At 38.7% G+C, this 21,197-nt stretch overlaps 1 protein-coding gene across 1 annotated transcript in view; it reads left to right on the top strand.

Annotated features, from left to right (window-relative positions):
• The window catches only part of PRKG2 (protein kinase, cGMP-dependent, type II), a 79,738-nt gene that overhangs the window by 38,017 nt on the left and 20,524 nt on the right, over positions 1-21,197 (top strand). Inside the window, exons 8-13 of the mRNA XM_015557674.1 lie at positions 2,999-3,067; positions 4,675-4,773; positions 6,384-6,537; positions 8,405-8,541; positions 9,879-9,968; positions 12,352-12,493. Of these exons, the coding sequence (XP_015413160.1) occupies positions 2,999-3,067; positions 4,675-4,773; positions 6,384-6,537; positions 8,405-8,541; positions 9,879-9,968; positions 12,352-12,493 (691 nt within the window). The remainder of the gene's footprint in view (positions 1-2,998; positions 3,068-4,674; positions 4,774-6,383; positions 6,538-8,404; positions 8,542-9,878; positions 9,969-12,351; positions 12,494-21,197) is intronic.

Raw genomic sequence — 21,197 nt, 5'->3', positions numbered from 1 at the left:
CAAATCTGAGGAATTTCATTTGTGTAAAAGTAAATCTATATATATAAAAGCCTAAGTGACCGTTACCACCAAACCAGTCAACTACTTGCTATGATGCGCACTAACCACCAGGGGGCAGATGCTTAATGTAGGAGCTGCCCCCTAGTGGTCAGTGCACTCTCACAGCCAACTTCCCATGACCAGCCAACCCCTCCTGGTCCCTTTCCCTGGTCAGCAGCCGGTAGGCCCTGGTAAGCAGCCGGCAGGTCCCAGCCGGCAGGTCCCAGTTGGCCCGGCCTTGATCAGTCCTTGAGGAGACGGCCCCAATAGGCCCTGATCACCGGCCAGGCCTAGGGACCCCACCAGTGCATGAATTTAGTGCACCAGTCCTCTAGTAACTTTATAAAAGATCAAGTTAAAATTTTGAGAAACACATTTTTTGAAGTCATTCAAGTTTTTAAATGAATACTTGAAATTAGGTAAGAAATTTCTTAAAATTTGTTATTACTAAATGCTTTCATTTCATAAAATAAGTAAAATAAAAGCATATGCTTAGAAAAGGGAGCAGTACTTCTCTTCATTTATCTTCCTTTACCTTTTGTGTAGAAAGCCCCAGGTCTGCTTATTTGTATGTCAGGATCACATAAAGACAGACCCAAAAGAAGTGTTGATAAATTAATATCTGAAGACATATTTTATTATATAAAAATCATAAGCCTATTATTTTTTAAGAAAATTCAACCATTTAAACTTAATGGTATGACTACTATGTAAACAATTTAAAAATGAAATAGAAAGACAAGGTGAATTTTTCTTTACCATTTTCTAGCTGGTAGTGAACATCCCATATAATAAAAGCCCAGCGAATGAATGGTGGAACAATCAGAACAACTGCTCAACCAGTCGCTGTGATGCACATTGACCACCAGGGGGCAGAGGTTCAACTCAGGAGCTGCCCCCCTGGTGGTCAGTGTGCTCCCACAGTGGGAGTGCTGCTTGGCTAACTGGGATGAGTGGCTGCTCCTGCAAAGCAGCACTCAGAGGGCAGGTCCACAGCCACTCGCTGACCAGGATGAGCAGCGCTTCCACAGCGAGTGATCCCTGCAGGCCACGCCCCCCACCAGGGCACGAATCCCATGCACTGGGCCTCTAGTGTTTCAATAATAGGGAAATTGTCCATATTGCATTTGTTTATTTGTGACAGAATAGGATGCACTCATGAAATATAATTATGTAATGTCATCATCCAAGACTTCAATCTGTTTGTTCTTAAGATTTCCAGATTATTCTTCTCATACCTCAAACCAAAACAACTCAGATTCGAAAGTGCAGAGAACTTCATAAATGTACTTGAGTCAAAATAGCTTTGAAAGGAAATATGCTGTCTTGTTTTGCTGGACCTGAAATAATTTATGCTGTATGTTGCCGTTAGCCTATTACAGTGTTTTTCCATGAGAAACATTGGAATTTATATTTAATATATATATTCAACTCCCCAAAGCATTTGAAACCATAAAGATAAAATCAGTGAGGAGAGTTGGATACAAAAATTTTTTACGTTTTTGTGCATTTTTATGCTGTTACTTCTTAGGGCCACTGACTATGACACAACATTCCTTACATTCTGTGTATTTCCATGTCTCAACACTAAATAGCCCAAGAGGTCTTTCAGAATTTTATGTGCAAAAGTTAATCTGCAGCACTTACACAGTTACTGTGAGAGAATCATGTATTTACAGACATCTGATACTTATAGTTTTCAGAGAGTTTCTAGTCAAAATGATGGCACTGACAAGTGAAAAGGATGCCATACCTCTTCTTTTTTTTGAACTCACAAATCAAGTAGTTGGCCCATATCCAAGATCTACATATCTACAGATATGTACATGCAAGTTGAGTACAAACTACCCAGCTCCCAATTCAAAAGCTAATTGAGCTGCTTTCACTAATGTCTTCTAGCAAGGACCCTGTAAACTTGGAAGGGACTGTGGGTCATGTCAGAAAATCTCTTGATGCCAGCTATCCAGGTAGTGGACTTCTTTGGAATGTAGAAATGGGCTGCCAAACTTTTCTCTGTCCCACCATTAAAGGAAGATGAAAGAACTATACTTTGTGTGATGCCACTTTTAATGAAGTTGCTTAGAGCAGTCTCAGTATACTTGGTACTCCAGGCTACTTTAAATGATTTTCAGAGCACTGGGTACCATATGGGTGTGCCCCTTTTCAATGTCTTTAGCTTATAACTAATAGAGGGAGGAAACTAATCAAATAAAAGTCTCTAAATACTTTACCCAATGCTTGACCCATTGATCTTCATTAGGTAACTAAATTTACCCTCATTAGATTACATGCCGGTAATTCATTGTATTTAAGCTATCAATTATAAGATGCACCATTATATATTGTACACTTCTGAGAAAGAAAGACCTTGCTGTTAATTACAGTATGACTCATCATTACTGAAAGACATACTCTGATTTTAGAGATATTAATGGAAGGTGTACATAATAGATCCTATAAAATGAAAAAAGTATTTTGGTATTATTTAATTCATTGGGCAGTTGCGTTAAAACACTTCCTTAGGGTTTTATTATTGATTGGTTTATTTTATGTTAATTACTTAAATGTTTTTCCAATACATTTCTCCAATCAGTCAGTTTTGGTTTTGCCTGCATCTTTGCAGCAGTTCCCATCTGATCAGAGAAGAGCTGTTTACTTGGCAGACATGAGAGCAGAATGATATTCTATACCTAGTTGTTGTCACTGATTTTTCTGTGTGTGTCTCCCCCACCCCCCTCCTAGTTATCGTCTTCTCCCCTGAATTTCTTGTGTACGTAACCTTTACTGGAATATATTTCTGATCTTTTTTAAAAGTATAGCATACAGCTGATGATGTTTATAAAAAATAGTCTTTTGAAGGCTTCAGTGATGGTGTTTATACAAAGTGACAGATTTGCTAATAAAAATAGGCATTTAATTTCTAACTGTGGAAAACTGCCTTTCCTGTTTTTGTCTGCAGTGAAGATGTCAGATCAGCGAACATTGTAGCTGAGGAAAATGATGTCGCATGCCTGGTTATAGATCGAGAGTGAGTACACTGGTTGGGGAAGGCAGGCTACTGTCACCTTTGAAGATGTGGCCTTCTGTTACTCCGAGGGCCCATCTGTCTTCTCATTCATCGTCACTTGGAAGTGCTGGCCAATCGTCAGCTGCAAGTACATCCTATTAAAATTCATGGGAAGGAATGTGCCTTCTGATCTGAATCTGTCTGTGGCAGTGGCAGATGCTGGCAGACCAAATATTTTGTGTGCAAAGTTTGTACATAAATATCAGCAATAGATTTAAATTCTGCATCTTCCAGAGAAATAAGCTTATTAGTGCTTGTGGATTTTTCTCCACATTACATAGTAAACAACTTCATAATTTATTTCTAAAATGCTCTAAAGAGTTAACAATCTTTTAAGCAAAATGTATCTCAGACAACATATAAAATATTCATTAGCTATATATATATATATTTCCAGATAAGTTTCAATTTAATGATCGTAGTAATTTGCAAGTGATGTGTGTCAAATTTAATCTCTAAATGTCTTAGGTTATTTTTTAGAAGAAGTCTCATTTTGTGTCCTTAACTCCCTTCAAATCATATTTGAATATGGCCCCTTGTGTCTCTCATTAATCAGTTGAATATTTATTATCTAGTTATAATAAAGGAAATTCAAACATACCAAAGCTAGGTTCTCTAAGAAAAGTCACAGTGTAGTCAAAGAAATAGGGAATACTCATGTGAAATATTAACAAAAATAGTAAAATAACAGGTATCACAAGGCGAATATGTTGTAATTCATTGCTAATCAAATACAACATGTATTGAACTTAAAATGATAGAGATTTAGAGCTGGAAAGAACTTTAGAACATTTTAAAAAACAGACAAAATAGTATTATGAACCTCATACTACAAATTCAACAGTGATTTATTAATGCCTTATATTTACCACTTCACCACCCTCCCTGCTTTCTCCACACTATTTTCAAGCAAATTACACACATACAGTTATTTCACCTGTAAATTTCGTAGCATCTCTAAGAACTAAGTATTATTTATGATGCATGACCACAATAATATTAGCATGTCTAAAAAGTTAACAATACTTCTTTTTATTTACTGAGATATCATTGACATATTAAGATTATATTAGTTTCAGATATACAACATAATGATTCAACATATGTCTATATTGCAAAATAACATATATTGCAATATAGACATACATTAACATCCACATACAGAACAATCTCACCCTTACAGATAAGAAAAGTGAGTCCCAGGTCAGTTGAAGAATTGCCCCAACAGTTGAGACTCCTGCCCACATCTCACCATTTCTTTCAGCCTTCTTACACCATGCCAAAAACTACACAAGGCAGAAAACTACAGAAATGTTTTCTCTTCTCACTGATAAGTTCTTTGGTTCATTAACTCAAAGGGTCCACTATATCCTTTAGTTATAACTTCTAATAACTATTCTACATATTATGGTGACACTAACCTACATAAATTACTGAAAAACAATTTACAAAGCCTTGACTAACCACAGAAACAGTCTTTTACGAGCTTAAGAAGAATGTCAAGTTGCAATGGTAACTAGCAACACAGAGGTTTTAATTTAATTTAATTTAATTTAATTTTCATTTAGAACATTCAACCAAACAGTTGGGACTTTTGAAGAACTCCAAAAATACCTTGAAGGGTATGTGGCAAACCTGAACCGTGATGATGAAAAAAGACATGCGAAGTAAGTGGAGGAATATTTTCCTAAGCTGGATATGGTTATAGCAGTTGACGAAGGGGACAGAAGGGTGTGTTTACTATTGTAGTAACTTTTAGTGTGCCTTCACTAGAAAATTCAGGGGACTTCTTTTAAGTTGTCTTCCACAAAGAGGATACCACTTACACTGGTATGAGTATTTTAGTCGATAAGCAGTCAACTCCTTATTGGGGATGATGAGTAGTAATGATAGGGAGACATTTCCTGATAGGGGGCCTTGGAGAAGGGATTCTTTACATTGTCTGGTGACTTAGCTCAAAATACATTAATTCAGAATCAATGCCTCTGTTGCCCATGGAAATCAAGCAGGAACGCCAAAGCAATCAGCCCTTTCTCTCTGATTTCAGTTTAAAAACTAGAAGTATAGTCAGAATTAGTTCAAAAGATAAGGGAGCTATTGCCTTGGAGTGTGTGTGTGTGTGTGTGTGTGTGTGTGTGTGTGTGTGTAGGAAGGAATTGGGTAGGGATCTAAATGTAATACTGATGAAGAATTTTCTGTTTAATAGAAAAATCTACTTTGTAAAGCTACATTTATTTGAAAATCCTTTGCTAAAACATGTTGTGGAATGAATACTTAATTACATATTCACCAGATAGTACAATTGAAGCAGAAGGGTCAACAGTTCCAGAAAACTGACATTTGAGTTAAATCAGAGCATTCAGTCAGGACCTCATAAGGTTTTGTGTTTTGTTGTTGTTGTTTTTGTTTTAATATACTTTATTGATTTTTTACAGAGAGGAAGGGAGGTGGATAGAGAGTTAGAAACATCGATGAGAGAGAAACATCGATCAGCTGCCTCCTGCACACCCTCTACTGGTGATGTGCTCCCAACCAAGGCACATGCCCTTGACCGGTATTCAACCTGGGACCTTTCAGTCTGCAGGTCAACGCTCTATCCACTGAGCCAAACTGGTTAGGGCTGTTTGTTTGTTTGTTTGTTTTTTGTTTTTTTGCAAGGGATGTATTTGCAACTTTTATACCAAAGGCCTTTTATAGTAACAGTAATTTATGAATATTTAATCCAGAGCAGTAAACCTTAAATAAAAGAAAAAAATGAGTATTCCCAAGTCAAAATAGTTAGATATAAAGTAGGAAATACACTTTTTTTTAATGTTTCACAAAGTAATTGTTCTTGTTCAGTCATAGAAAGCTTTGAGATCTGACAAAAATAGCAAAACATGCCGTGATTCTCAGTGTGACATTCTCTGGTCTATATGCGACAAAGAAAATGGCTCTGGGGTTTTATTTCCTCTGCCTCTTCTCTTTTTAACAACTTTATTGACATACATTTTAAATACCACGAAGTTCATTCGTTTTTACCTCTCATTGATCCAGTTTGACAGTTGTCTGTTTTTTACTGTGTGTGTGTCAGTTTTTAGTTTTCATATTCTATTGTTTCCCCTCACCACCATGCCCGTGAGACTGAACCTGATTCTATAGAAGTTGGGATCGCCTTTGTGGCACCTGTAGGCAGGAATGACTGAGACAGGAGGCTGCTGTGGGAGTGACAGTTCAGTGTGGCAGGACCCCTGCGGGCCCAAGGTGGTGTGTGTAACATGTCACTTCTCTTGAGCAGGAGATCCATGTCTCACCGGAACCTGTCCAAAGCTCTCTCTCTGGAGATGATCCAGCTGAAGGAGAAGGTGGCCAGATTTTCCTCATCGTCCCCATTCCAGAACCTTGAGATAATCGCCACACTGGGCGTTGGTGGGTTCGGAAGAGTTGAGCTTGTAAGGGGTTTACGTTTCAAGCATCTGAGAGAAAAGCCTTTGACTCTTTGTTCTGTTTTATATTCCAGTGTATCTTGGAGGAATGAATAAATTGTTACTGCTATCTTAAATCTTGCTTTGAATTGAGAAAGTACACGTTTCAGTCTGTATGTTGTATAGTAGCAGGTCCATGCTAGGAAGTAACTTACGAGCTGCTATTTCAAGCTTCTGACATCCCATCCTTTCGTGAATTTTTTTGATGATGGTGGTTATAGGAGAATGCACCAAGTAAGCATTCCCAAAGACTATCAAACCTTAAAAAGCATATTTCCTAACAGGAAAATGTGTGTGTGTATACACTCATGGCACATGCACTGTCTACATACTAAAGAAAAGAAGAATGTCTCCTGAGCAAGTGCCATAGAAACAAATTCATTGTTATAGTTCTGTCCCTTGAACAACTTCACTACCATGTCTGTCTTTGGCTTTTATTACTTTATTTTTGGTTTGTTCAAACTTTTCTATCAGAAAAAAAAAGAAAAGATGAATGCGAGGAGGTGTTTGAAGAGCAGCCTTCTGTAGTGTTTGATCAGGATGGCTGGGAACCTATGACCTGATTTTGGCTGCATCTTCCACATCACCACCTCTCCAAGCTTGATAACCAGCTTCCAAGCAGCAGCGGAGTGGCACTCTCACGTCAAGTGCTCTGAGGAAACTGTAGAATGGAGACCTGAGGCCTTATTAGATGCGTATGGCCCTGAACTCTTGGCAATTACCAAGCGCTTATCTGAAGATTTTTAACAATTCTCTGTACATTAGCCTCCGGGAACTATGCTGACACAGCCTTCTGCTGGGTAGCCCTGGGCACGAGCAGATCTGCAATGCTGCCAGGAGACTGGATAGCACACTTCACACCCAGTCAGCACTTCATCTCTGATGGGTGAGGAGGGAGAAACAATCTCTTAATAGACCAAAGAATATCTGTAGCGTTCCTCTGCCATATGGAGAGGGGAGGACCATACCCATCTGCAGTGATACTGTTCGCCAAAGACCTTGGCAAAGGGATTGCATTAACGATGCTGAGATCTGTCTTTTCTATAGTTAGATAATTACAATTGAAACAATAACTTCACTATTAATTTAACATCATAGGCAGCACTAATGGCAAATGTGAGAACAATATGGGAGCCAGCCATTTCTTTACAATTTTATTACATGTCAAATAGAGTCTGTTTATGGAGTTTTAAGCTCATCTAAAAAAATACCTATTCAATTTTTTATTTCCTTTTGAGGGAAAATGCTGTCTGTCCATGTAGAGCAATGCTCTCCACTAGAGCTTTCTGTGCGGACGGAGATGTTCTGTACCTCTGCCGCCCCATAGGGCAGCCGCTAGTGGCTGCTGAGCTTTGGCAATGGGCTAGTGAAACTGAGGAACTGAGTTTTGATTTTTAATGAATGAACCTCATGTTACTAGGGGTTGTTAAATTGGATAGTGCAGATGTAGATCTTGATTGAATATGTTTTGTTTTGGAAATCAAAGAACACTTCTCATTAAAGCGTTTCATGAAAAGATTTTTAAACATTAACTTTCTTCAAAATTGAATAGATTTCTAAACATTAAATCTAACTACAGTTTTTCTTTTCTTGTTTCAATACAAATGTTTTAGAACCATGTTCCAGCTATGTGGACTCTTGTGGAAATTACAATGAAGGGGAAGTGTGTACCCCTGAATAAAACTCAGTTCCCAGAGGGCTACATGGTTACAACTTCCATACTGTTTTCATATATGCTGAGAACTTTAACTCTCCTTAGCGAACATGTTTTATATAGATGTCGTCAATCTTTCCTAATAAGTGAGTGTTGAGGGATCTTTCTCTTCTTACACAGGTTAAAGTGAAAAATGAGAATGTTGCTTTTGCTATGAAGTGCATAAGGAAGAAGCACATAGTGGATACTAAGCAACAGGAGCATGTCTACTCCGAGAAGAGGATCCTGGAGGAGCTGTGTTCTCCCTTCGTTGTGAAGTAAGTTAGCATTCGGCTCCCAGAACTGTTTACATATAAAATGAAACATTTATTTAAAAAGTTACATTTTTATATACAATATATAGACATACATATATATTGAATTAATATGTGATCAATAATATCTAATCAACATATAATCAAATGAATACATATATTCATTTGATCTTCATAATAGAACAATGAGATACATGTTATGATTGTCCTCATTGAAGAAGAACAATAAGTAAAGAGAGATTGCATAGCTAATAAATGGCTGATTAGGGATTCAAGCCTAGGCAGCTGGTTCCAGAGCCCACTGTACCAGATTGTTTTTGCTGTCTATGCATGATATGGCTACTCTGCTATCTGCTGTAGATTGAGCATGGTGCTAGGGAGAAAAGGGGTCTTTTGATTAAGACACAGAAGCTACTTTCACTATGTGGAAATACAGTTTCCTGCTCAGGTTCCACATCAGGATTGAGGGTGTCATTCCCCCACCTTCTGAGGACTATGGCTCAGCCCTTCTCTGACCATTGCTCTAGGCCAGTGGTCGGCAAACTGCTGCTCGCGAGCCACATGCGGTTCTTTGACCCCTTGAGTGTGGCCACGAAGTTTCAATCGCACTGTATGTGCGTGCCTGCGCGTGGTATTTTGTGGAAGAACCACACTCAAGGGGCCACAGTTTGCCGACCACGGCTCTAGGCAAAGAGAACCCCCTTGCCCACGATCATACTCTCTCTCCAGGTACAGCCTGTGTCTGTGATGGCAGATCTCCTTGAAGCTAGGGCTTTTGTTGAAACTAGATTATAGCCCAACTCTCCCTCTTTCCAAATCTGTTTCTTCCTCCCTGAGAGTGCTTTTCCCAAGTATACTCCCACTAAACTTCTTGCAGACCTCTATCTCAGAGTCTATTTCCTGAGACCAACTAGAGGATGTAAGGCATGAGTATGAATGACTGTTATGTGAGACAGATCAGAAAGGAGATATATGCAGAGGTCTCTGGGTTTGAGGAGGAAGAAGAGGCCATATTTGGTAGGTGGGATAATGAGCTGCTTTATCAGGAAGATGGCCTCGGAACGTGGTCTTGAGGAATGGATAATACTTTTACAGTGAAATTGAGATTAAGAAGTTGTCTGTATGTAGAGGGAGGACAGTCTAAGTAAAGGGGCCAACATGAGCAAAAGCAAGGCAGCAGGAAAGACTACAGAGCAGTCAAGCAGAAAGCCAGTGTAGCTGTAGGACATTTGGAAGGAGAAGAGGACCATTGCTCAAAATGTTACTGATGATGCTCTGAAGCACCTTGAGGGAGGTCTTAAAACTAGATTTCTAATAACCATGCCTTTATGTCTTCACAGATTGTATCGTACTTTCAAGGACAATAAGTATGTATACATGCTTCTGGAAGCCTGCTTAGGTGGGGAGCTATGGAGTATATTAAGGGACAGGTAATGAACAGAGATTTTATAAATAATAACTTTTGTGTACTCACAAATGGTCTAAAGGATGTTATATTCATGATCATTTAAAGAGACATGAAGAAAGCAAATATATGATTCTAAGAAGATATTATCACTTGTTAAAATAAGGTACCAATGGTGATATTTTCTCAGTCAATATTATAATCGTGTCATAGGAGCCCTGTACATTCATTATTGTCTGAATTTCCCACGTTAGGGATGAAATTATCCCAGGCTTGGGGACAGTGTGAGCTGTCCCCAGTGACAGGTTTAGTACGAGACAGAGTAGATACAAGCCCAGATGCTTCTGATTGCGGATCTCTAGAATGGAGATGAAGGACGGACGGCAGTGGTGCAGCCTTTTCTGAAAAACAGAGATATCTGCAAAGATTCAACTTTATAAAAGGGATAGTTTTCAAACAATCAAAACCACCATTTTTTTCTCCACCCAGATTTTCAACACAATGGAGATTTTTCTAACCAAGGAAAGTATAAACTTTTCCTCCAATGAGTTCTGAGCTTATTGGGGAAAATAGTATATAGAATTTAAAAACATTTTGTTGTGTGTGAAAACTAAACATGACAAAGAAATTGGCAGTTTCTAATTGAAGGCAAGTTCACTATGGTAGACAGTTAGCTTAGAGAAGAGGAGAGAGAGAAAAACGTGATGGTAAAAGGACTTGAACCAAACTCTGCAGATGACCAAATGTGGAAAGGCGGAGAGGAAAGGTAATTAGTGTAAGATACAGCAGGGGCATTGGGATAGGATTGGGACTCTTTCTGGATGATGAACAACAGACTTTGAGTAAAAATCAAGGGCAGCAGCAGAGGAGATGGGTGGTAGGTTTTCACTATGTTAGGGTGGTGGGGGCAGGGGGTGGTGGTTGGCGTAATGCCAGGCATTTTGAGAATTACCTGGTCCAGTGGTTCTCAACCCTGATTACACATTATAGTCACATGGGGATCATTTACAGAGTAAAATGCTGAGCCCTAAAACCAAGGATTAGGATTCAGTTCATATGGGATAGGGTCCAGTAAATGATTTTTAATGCTTCTCAGGCAATTCTAATGTTCATTCAAGGCTGAGCATCACACCTAGTCAATAATAGACCATTTGAGCATCTGAGTAGAAGATAAACATGTTATGTTAGGAATGTATTGTTGGATGGATCTGAATGGGGAGATCCTGGAAGTATGAGGAGGGTTGCAAGACACCTGCAAAAGCATTTGCATCTTCCATCCTTGCTTCAACAGGCAAATCGATTTAGAAAATCTAAATCAATTTAAAAAAGGGGATTTCTACCTCCTCTTAGGCACTGCACCTGATCCTCAAAACAACACTGTTAAGAAAGTAGTAAACCCATTTTATAGATAGGTATCTGAAGCTCAGAACAGCTAAACACCTTGCACAAGGACGCAGTGAGTGGAAGCAGCAGGAGTCAAAGCCAGTCTCCTTCACCCCAAAGACACATCCTTTCATTATACCATGCAGCAAATCACCACCACATTTTAACAATTCACTATGTACACATACACACACAGTGCTGACAGTGGGCAGCTCAAATATCATCAAAGTGCCCCAAATGGGAAGAAGTTGTGGTTACATGCTTTACAAACAGGGAATGAGCATGATCACCTGAGTCATTTTTTAGTTAAGCAATCAATTACAGACGTCTGGTTCAAACTTGGCAGTTGCATTTTCTCCAGTGTTGCATTTCTCCATAAATGTCTAAAAAAAAACTTTAAACATTTTTTCAAGTTTATATGGTTTATATGTAATTACCAGAAACAATTGTTTGGACATGGATGTTTTGATTTTAGTGAAGTAGTTCTTATTTGCATCTAGTATCACCCTAAATTTCTTTATGATCAGCAGTCTAATTCATTGGCAGTGAAAGTTCCTTTTTTTGTTTTGTTTTGTTAATCCTCGCCCGAGGATATTTTACCACTGATTCTCAGAGAGAGTGGAAAGGAGGGGGAGAGATAGAGAGAAACATCAATTGGTTGCCTCCTGCATGCACCCCAACCAGGGCCAGGGATGGAGCCTACAACCACGGTATGTGCCCTTGACTGGAAAGGAACCCGGGACCCTTCAGTCCACAGGCCAATGCTCTATCCTCTGATCCAAATCATCTAGGGCAGTGTAAAGTATTTTTTAATCTTGCTGTCCTACAAAACATTTTATGTTGCATCAATTTACCAAAACAGTAATTGACACCTAAAATAGACAACCTCTATCCACTGAGCCAAACCGGTCTCGGCATACAAAACATTTATGTTATATCAATTTACCAAAACAGTAATTGACACTTAAAATAGACAATGGAGATATATTTCGAGAGCATTAAGAGGGAACATGATTTCATTACAGAGGCAGCTTTGATGAACCCACCTCCAAGTTCTGCGTGGCTTGTGTGACTGAAGCATTTGATTACCTGCATCGACTAGGTATTATCTACAGAGACCTGAAGCCAGAAAACTTAATTTTGGATGCTGAGGGCTATCTGAAATTGGTAAGACAAATTCTCTGACTTATAGCATCATGTGAGATATTTCCAAACACAGAATTGTGCAATAGTTGCAATTTCCCTTTAATGTTGATACAACTGTTGTTTCTACTTTGGTGGATGGGGTCTTTGAAACCCTGGGAGCAGTGTAACAAGCACACTCTTTTTGGCCTAGGAATTAATGTTTCAACCATATTTTTAAGTCCTCCTAGGGATTCACATTATAGAATGCCTTTAAAATTGGATTTTGTTAGTATTTTTTAAAAATAATTGTAACTAAGTTTTAATAGATTCTTCCTATATACAGGGAGTGGCTATAAAAGGTAAGGAAAGAAAATAGAATGGATCCTGCCCTGGGATATCCACTGCCTGTATAGGGAGAAAAGATACATGTATGAATGTGGGTAGTTTTTTTTTTTAAATCTTTCTATATGATTCTAAAGTACACCCAGGGTTGAGGATCACGGCATTAGATGATAGCTCCTTGGGGACAGAGACTTGTCTTGCTATCCATCTTTGTAATCCTCTAATGCCTACCATAAATCCCCTTGCGTGTCACACTAAAGAAAAAATGCTACTGTCACATAAACTGTTTGCAGTAAGAAACTATATGAGAACCGGGAAGTCATAATTTAAGAGAAGTCAAGGCACTTCGTGCCTTAGGAGGTGACCCTGTGAGGATGAGGGACCCAGGCTGAGTTTTCCTGAGTCCATTTTGTCAGTACTGCAAGAACATGAAACCATTTCTGAACTTAGCATTCACAGAGATATTAAAAGTTTCTCACATCAGAACTTTTACATATGGGCACTATTATTTAATGAGTAGTTGACTATGTGTAAAGCTACTGTGAGCTAAACATTTTGCAATTAATATATTTAACAATTGATGACATAGGTTTTCTCATCTACATGTTGCAGTGTATACTTTACTTTTAGGAATTTGTTATCTGTAATTGCTAAGCAATTTCTCTCCCTAGTAAAGGAGTAAAATAAAAGCCCTTTCATGTGAAATCTGGCTACCTTCCAAGAAACATTTTGATCCATTCAAGCTTTATCTTATCCATGCAGGACAGCTTTGAGAATTGGTGAGGTTCTAACACAAGGCCTCAATCACTCCTCTTCTTCACAATCCCTTCACAGCTCTTTAGGGTAAAACTTCGGAATATTCTAGAAGTGAAACTACCATGAGGGACGCAGATATCTGTTCAGTTCATTTTTTGTCATAGCTCTTTTTAAAATATTAGATAGCATAGTCAGTATTTGCAGTCATAAAGGTCAATAAATATCTCTCCTGGTGGCCATTGTTATTCATCCTGCTAACTCATTTGCCAGCCAACTAAATGAAGATTAACTAAGGCCTTTAGAGATTAAAATGTACATGTTGGATATTTCCATTTCTAGCTATATATCAAAACTAGATATCCTGAAATCCTCTCACCACAAAATGTCTAAAATTACTAGATGAAACATGAAAAGCAGCACTGCATGCGTGGCTGAATTTATGAGACAACACTGGGGTTCTTTTGAGGCTGGGAGCCAAGCTTGAGCAGTGGCATAGGATGGAGCTCAAACATTGAACCTGCTATCTTGTGGGCACCCAGCAATCCTAGGTGGCCTGGAGGTTTGATTTTATAGCTTCACCCTCTGGGAACAGGAGACCAAGTCTTCTACCTGGACAGTGTGGGAAGTTGAAACAGAACATTGCACAGAGTCAGGAATCACACAGATTACACCCTCAGGGAAATATAAAACCAGAAAAAAAAATCTGATGTACAAAGACAGAGTAATTGCAAGAAAACACGCTTTTCTAATTATCGGGCCTTTGGTAGAGGAATATTAGAATCTTTTCTAAGAAATCTTGGCCAAATGGAGGTTGGGTACCCAGTCTTCAAGGATGGAAAAACCCAAGCAAGAATAAGTGAAAATTGATCCATGTTGGTAGCATGCCCAAGTTTCCAAGAATAAAATTCTCTCTGGAAGAGAATATACTGTCAACTCGGGACACAAAGAACTTTCAGAGATAAAGTTCCAGAGAACATGAGTTCACATTTAAAAATAAAACCAAATTAATAAAATATAAATTAAAAGGGATATGAAAGCAAGCTTGGTGTTTTAGAAAAATTAATAAAATTTAAAAATCTGTGGAAATTTCAATCAAAAGTAAAAGAGAAAAGGCACATATATATGCTATCATAAGTGAACATCATAAAGTTAAAGCAGAGATTTATGTGGAGTAGAGAGTATTTGGGCATCTTTACACTATCTTATCCTGTGAGGCTAATGTAAACTTGATTCTCCAAAGAAAACTCATTAGAAAAGGCAAATAAATGTCCAATATTACTCATGAATGTAATCCAAAAATCATAAGCCAAATATTAGCAAACCAAACACTACAAAGAACACAAATTGTGATAATCCAGTGTAACATAGTTGGATATATCTCAGGAATGCAAGCAATTAATATTAAAAATTTCATTAAAACAAGTCACTGTCTTAATATAAGATTAAAAAATAAAAACATTATATAATCACCTCAATATCTGCAGGGGAATTTTTCATAAACTTTTACATTTATTTATGATAAAAGTTACTTAGTGAACTAGGAATATATGTATTTTTCCTTTGGGACTCTTATATTATCACTCACTTCACCAGCACTAGTGTGTATGAGTTTCCATTGTTCTAAATCCTCACCTTCATTTAGTGATATTAACTTTTTCCCTTCTGTAAGGATAAAACCACTATGGTTCTAATTTACATCACTGCTCATTAGTAATTAGTTTAAGCCTATCCTGTATAATAAAAGGCTAATATGCAGATCGACTGAATGGTGGAATGACCTGTCGCTATGATACGAACTGATCACCAGGGGGCAGACGTTGAATGCAGGAGCTGCCCCCTGGTGGTCAGTGCGCTCTCACAGGGGGAGCACCACTCAGCCAGAAGCCAGGTTCATGGCTGGCGAGTGCAGCGGAGGCAGTGGGAGCCTCTCCTGCCTCCGTGGTAGCGCTAAGGATGTCTGGCTGCTGGTCCCATGGGCCTAAGTAGGCAGTCAGACATCCTCTGAGGGCTCCTGGACTGCGAGAGGGCACAGGCTGGGCTTAGGGACCCCCCGCCCCCCACCAAGTGCACAAATTTCATTCACTGGCCTCTAGTGGCATTATAATTAGCTATGATATCTGAGAGAGTGTTCTCCCAACCTCTTCTTCTTGTCTTCAGAAATGTCTTGGCTATTTTTGGCTCTTGGTTAATCTACATAAATGTTAGTATCAGCTTGCCAGGCTTCATGAAAAGCTCAGATTAAACTCTACCTCTACATTAATTTCTTTCTTCCTCACATAATGGATTTTCCTGAGCAGCAGGGAGCTCTTCTCCAAACAGTGGTTCAGGGAACCCAGACTCCTTCCATCTTATGTCTCTGCCAACTTCAAATCTGCTCTTTGTTGACCACAGGCATGGAGATGGCCCATGTCTGAGGGTGGTGCACAAAAGTGGGCTCACATTTCATTAGGTAGAACTGAGCCGCGTGGTCAGAGCCAGCACAAAGAAGGCCGGGTTATGTTGTTTCGCTCTGTGCCAAGAAGAAAGGAGACTGAGCCTATTTATTTACATTATTTTTAATGCCTTTCTACAAATTTCTATAAGTTTTTTAAAGCTCTTACATTTTTGTTAGGTTTATTTCTAGACATTGTGTAGTACTTGACAATATTTAGTAAAATGGAAGATACCACATCTTTGACCCAGCGATTTCACTGTCTTACACATGTCCACTAGGAAACATGGAAAATGATGTTAATAGAAGCATTTTTGTAGTAGAACATAATTAGACATAATCCAAATGTCTAGCAATAGCATGATAGACAAACATAATCATGCCGTGTCAATTCAATGGTGTATGATACAGAGTAAAAATAAATGTACTATAATATTTATTTTATTAAATTCACAGATACGATTTTAAGTGAAAAGAGGCAATTTGACCAATGATAGATATAGATTTATCTAAAAATTTTAAATATGAGAACTGTGAATTATTTAAAGATGTTATCTATGTGGTAAAATCAGAAATGAATGCAAGCAAATGATGAATACAAAACTCAGGGTGATGGTGACCTCTTGGCAATGGGCAGGAAGACACTGTGAGAGGAGCACATAGGGTTTCCACATGGTTCTGTTCTAATTATTAAACTGGTAGAGGGTACAAGTTGTTTTTATTCTTATGCTTTATAACTTGAATACATGTCCCAATATTTTATATGTAGCAAGGATTTCCTTACTTTAAAATAAAAGTAGTCATAGGCTCCATCTATATTATTTTTCCAGACCATTACAAGCTGTTCTTATCCTATATAATAAAAGCCTAACACAGAAATCGACCAAATGGTGGAACGACTCGTGGAACGACTGGTCACTATGACATGCACTGACCACCAGGGGGCAGATGCTCAATGCAGGGGCACCTGATCGCCCTGCTGGTCACCCCAAAGATCATCCCTGCTCACTGGCCAGGCCTAGGGACCCTACCCATGCACGAATTTCGTGCACCGGGCCTCTAGTTCAATGATAAAAGCTTATTAAATCAAGCTTTTCCCACTGAAGTGCTTAACATATGCCAATTCTTTTCCCTTAAATACCTTTACTTCATCATCAATTCACTTATTATGATAATATTCCCTTTGAAACCTGTTCAGGTGTCACCTCAGATACCCATGACCTTCCTAAATTTTAATATTCTCACATTTAACTTAGGATAATAGTTTCTAGCTCACAAAATTGTAACACTGTTTTAGAGTATAAATATGTTATTGAAACTGATGTTAATAGCAATCTTTTTATTCATATTTTCTTCACTAAACATGTGTTGAGCATCGGCTGTGTACGGGTAAGATATAATGCCTCTTTTCAAGGAAGGAGCTGGTCACACAATTAGAGGATGCTTCCTTAGAGGTGTAATTGTGGAATATAAATAGTGTTAAAGAACCTCATGGGAGAAAGAAATTGGTTCTGTAAATCTTGCTCAAAGAGGTGGTGGTATATCAGATGAGCCTCCGATTTTCTTTCCCCAGTTTGTTCGTGCGCACGCCAAGTTTCTCTTCATCTTGCCCACATTCTACTAAGCATTCCAAGTATTTCAGATGAGTCGCCATGCCCCCACACCGATTCCTGAAGGACTCACCCATTTTATCCCTTAGCCTCCCTCGCTCTGACTTCCATCCAGGGGAAGCCATCCACTGTTGCCTGTTGGCGGATGGGATGAACAGATTCCATTTTACCCTTGTCTAGACTTGGGCAAAGTAAGTGCCCTCAAAATGCCACATAAATATTTTTTTTTGGAATGTTATGTGTCCATGAATCATTGGGCTTCATTAGACTGGTCATTTTGATTCCATTTTTTAAGCGACCAGGAGAACCAATATCTGACAAATTTACTTACCCAGAGAGAAGCTTCTGGGAAAAAGCTAATACTGGACACCAGCTCCAGGAAGCCACATGCTAATTTTTCTATTTCGGAAGGATGCAGTCATCACTGCAGATTTAGAAACATCTTAAAACCTCCTAGTTTCTTAAAATCTTTGGAGACGTCATGTTTTTCCAGCATAATATAAACTATCTTTAATAATGGGGATTTAATAGAGAAGAGAAAAAGACCTGTGTGCAGCTTCTCCAGAGATTCTTCCTGAGAGCTCAGTTTTGCTAGTAGAATTTTTCAAAGTGGTATGTTTTTTCTTGTCTTCTGGAATGATCCTTTTAAAACATTAGCCCGGCCTTTCATACCCCTTCTCTTAATACTGTAATGGCCTCGTAGGGAAAATAATCTAAAGCTCTTCGTGTGGCTTACCAGTTTACTACATATGGCCCAGCCACACTGGTCTTCTTGTCTGTCCTCGAACTTGCCATGGGTGTTCCCAGAGGCTGGGGGCTATGCGCTAGCTCTTCCTCTGGCAGAATCACTCTTGCTCAGATTTTTACTGAGCTCTTTCCTAGTTCTCTTAAATTTCTGCTGAAATCTACTCAAATGCTACCTCCTCAGAGAAGCGTTTCCTGATTGCTTTCTGTAGCTAATACTGCTGTAGGTTTTTTCATAGCATATGTCACTACTATCTGACATTATTACGTATGGTGTCAAATTTTTATGTTTGTTCTCTTTCTCTTCAGTGTATGCTCAAGGAGGACTGGGGCCTTGTCTATATCCTGACACTTGCTACATAGTGGTATTCAACAAACAATTGTTGAATGAATAAAGTAAAAAGCTTACATTTCTGTTGCCCAGAAGGGGGAGGGTTAAAAAAAAAGAAGACAGGCTTTGTGGTGGTATCCATGGTTGTACAAGACAGAGGTAGTGTGAATTTTTATAGAAAATATACAAAATTGGACATCAGAAGATCTGGCATATTAGGCAAATCTAATATGGATAGGTCTGCATGTCAATTTCCTCTGACTACATAAAGTTGTTAAGCTCAAAGGATATAAAAAAAGAGGTAACTTTTCATAAGTCTTTAAAACTTTTTTAAAATATATTTTTATTGATTTCAGAGAGGGAGGGAGAGGGAGGGAGAGAAAAACATCAAAGATGAGAGAGAATCATTGATCAGCTGCCTCCTGCACATCACACACTGGGGATCAAGCCTACAATCCAGGTATGTGCCTTTTTTTTTTTTTAACATTTTTATTTATTTCAGAGAGGAAAGGAGAGAGAAAGAGAGAGAGAGAAACATCAATGATGAGAGAGAATCGATTGGCTGCCTCCTGCATGCCCCCTATTGGGTATCAAGCCTGCAACCCAGGCATGTGCCCTTGACCAGAATCAACCTGGGACCCTTCAGTCCGCAAGTCGATGCTCTCTCTACTGAGCCAAACTAGCTAGGGCAAGTCTTTAAATCTTAATGGAACTATTGCCATCTCTTTGAGCCAATATGCAGATATTATAAAAGCAAAACCAGCTATTTAAATTAAAATTTACAACTTTTAGAGCTATAAAAATTCTCCTAAACATCTAATAAACTTCCAATCTCCATAAAAGGGGAAAAATAGTAATTATAAAATGAATTGAAAAGCTGTTACAAAACAAGAAAATATAATATTTCCACATATGCATACATTAAAAAATGCATAAGCATTGCTTTCTTGGCTCTTAAACTTGAGTCTTTATGAAATTACCTAGGATTTTCATAATGGCTCTTTCTCTGAGGAATAAGTAGATATGCTAATCTCAGCTGATTACAAATTTTAATTTCATAATATCCACAGCCATCTCTTACAATCCTGTGAGTCACTCTATGTAGCTGAAGAAAACAGCAAAAGCCCACTTCTAATTAGGTTGTTTAAATTCCCTTTTTCTAATAAGGAAACCCATGCTATTGTGTGATAAACACTAAAAAGTATTAGTAAGAAGGTAAATTTCTAAGATTTATGTAAGGTAAACATGAAGATTTTAAATGTTACTATTTGGATGAATAAATGAGGACTGCATTTCATAGTTCACTGACTCCGACTTTTCTAAGTGAGGACCTATTTTGATATGCTGACCTGATTTATTTAGGTTCTTGGCCAAGGTTATTGCCATATTATTGAGATAGTGTGGGTAATGAAGCTATTAAAATGTGCATGTTGAAGCCCAGGTATAATTTGTGTGTCTGTTTACTTGAGGGAGGTGGAGGGCAGTTTTATTAAAATAATATCTGTATGTATTGAAGATGAAAAGTATGTGCTAAATAGCCCCTGTGGAAGGAAACCGACTGTTTGTTTTACAGGGCAGAGTGTCAGTCGTGGACACTGCCCTGATTCAGTGAGTGGGGCTTCTGTCGCTCCAGCCTCCTTTCCTGTCTCTATTCTGTGCACAAAGTCCATTGAATAGAGTCTCAGAGAAGCGGAGCGGCCTATTCTGAAAAGGCAGAGGAGGATAGCAGCCATTCATTAGCCTGGGAAAGTTCCTAATCATTAGTCAGGGCCCAGCTCCGGTGCTACCTCCTGGCATCTTCCCCAACCTTCTTCCTCATGCTCCAGATATATGTTCTTTTAGCCCACTGAGCTGGCATCATCTTCTACTATATTATGTATTACACGGCATAATATTAATCACATATGGATAAGTATTCCCAACACACTGAGCTTCTCCTAGCCAACTCTGTATCTGTACCCCTAGCACAGAGCCTGGCCTATAGTGGGTGCTGGCTGAATTAATATTATATTCAGAATAAATAAGTTAATGCAGGTACTATTCACCACCACCACCCTAAGAGTGTATAGAATCCAGCCAAGGGTCAGCTGGGATGATCCTGGCTTTTCCTTTGGACTGTCAAAATTGAGAGGGTACAGACATTGTGCATAATAGTTTTTAAAGACTGTCGAGAGTTTTAACCCCCCTTCTTTTCAACAGTGGTCCTTTCCCAAACTCTCAATCCTGCTATTATTTTTTCCTCTCTGATGGACTTTCAAGCCCATTGTTCCCCCTTCTGGCCCCTTCCCAATGAATGCCGCCATTGATTTGAAAATGACTTTAGCCCTGCTTGCTCTGAGCTGCACATGTGGTGTTCTGGTCTCCCCTTGCTAAATAAAGCTTTTCTCTAGGGGCTATGAGTGCAGAGGAGTGTGCATGGAACGCACTCCAGTGTAGTTAGGTTTACACTTGGCCCTACAAAAGAATAACCAGAAGGGTCAGTGTGTGTGTGTGTGTGTGTGTGTGTGTGTGTGTGTGTGTATTTACACTTGG

Source organism: Myotis davidii, unplaced genomic scaffold (genome assembly GCF_000327345.1).
Source record: "Myotis davidii unplaced genomic scaffold, ASM32734v1 scaffold449, whole genome shotgun sequence".
In the NCBI taxonomy this organism is placed as follows: domain Eukaryota; kingdom Metazoa; phylum Chordata; class Mammalia; order Chiroptera; family Vespertilionidae; genus Myotis; species Myotis davidii.
This window is presented reverse-complemented; position numbering and strand designations above follow the sequence as displayed.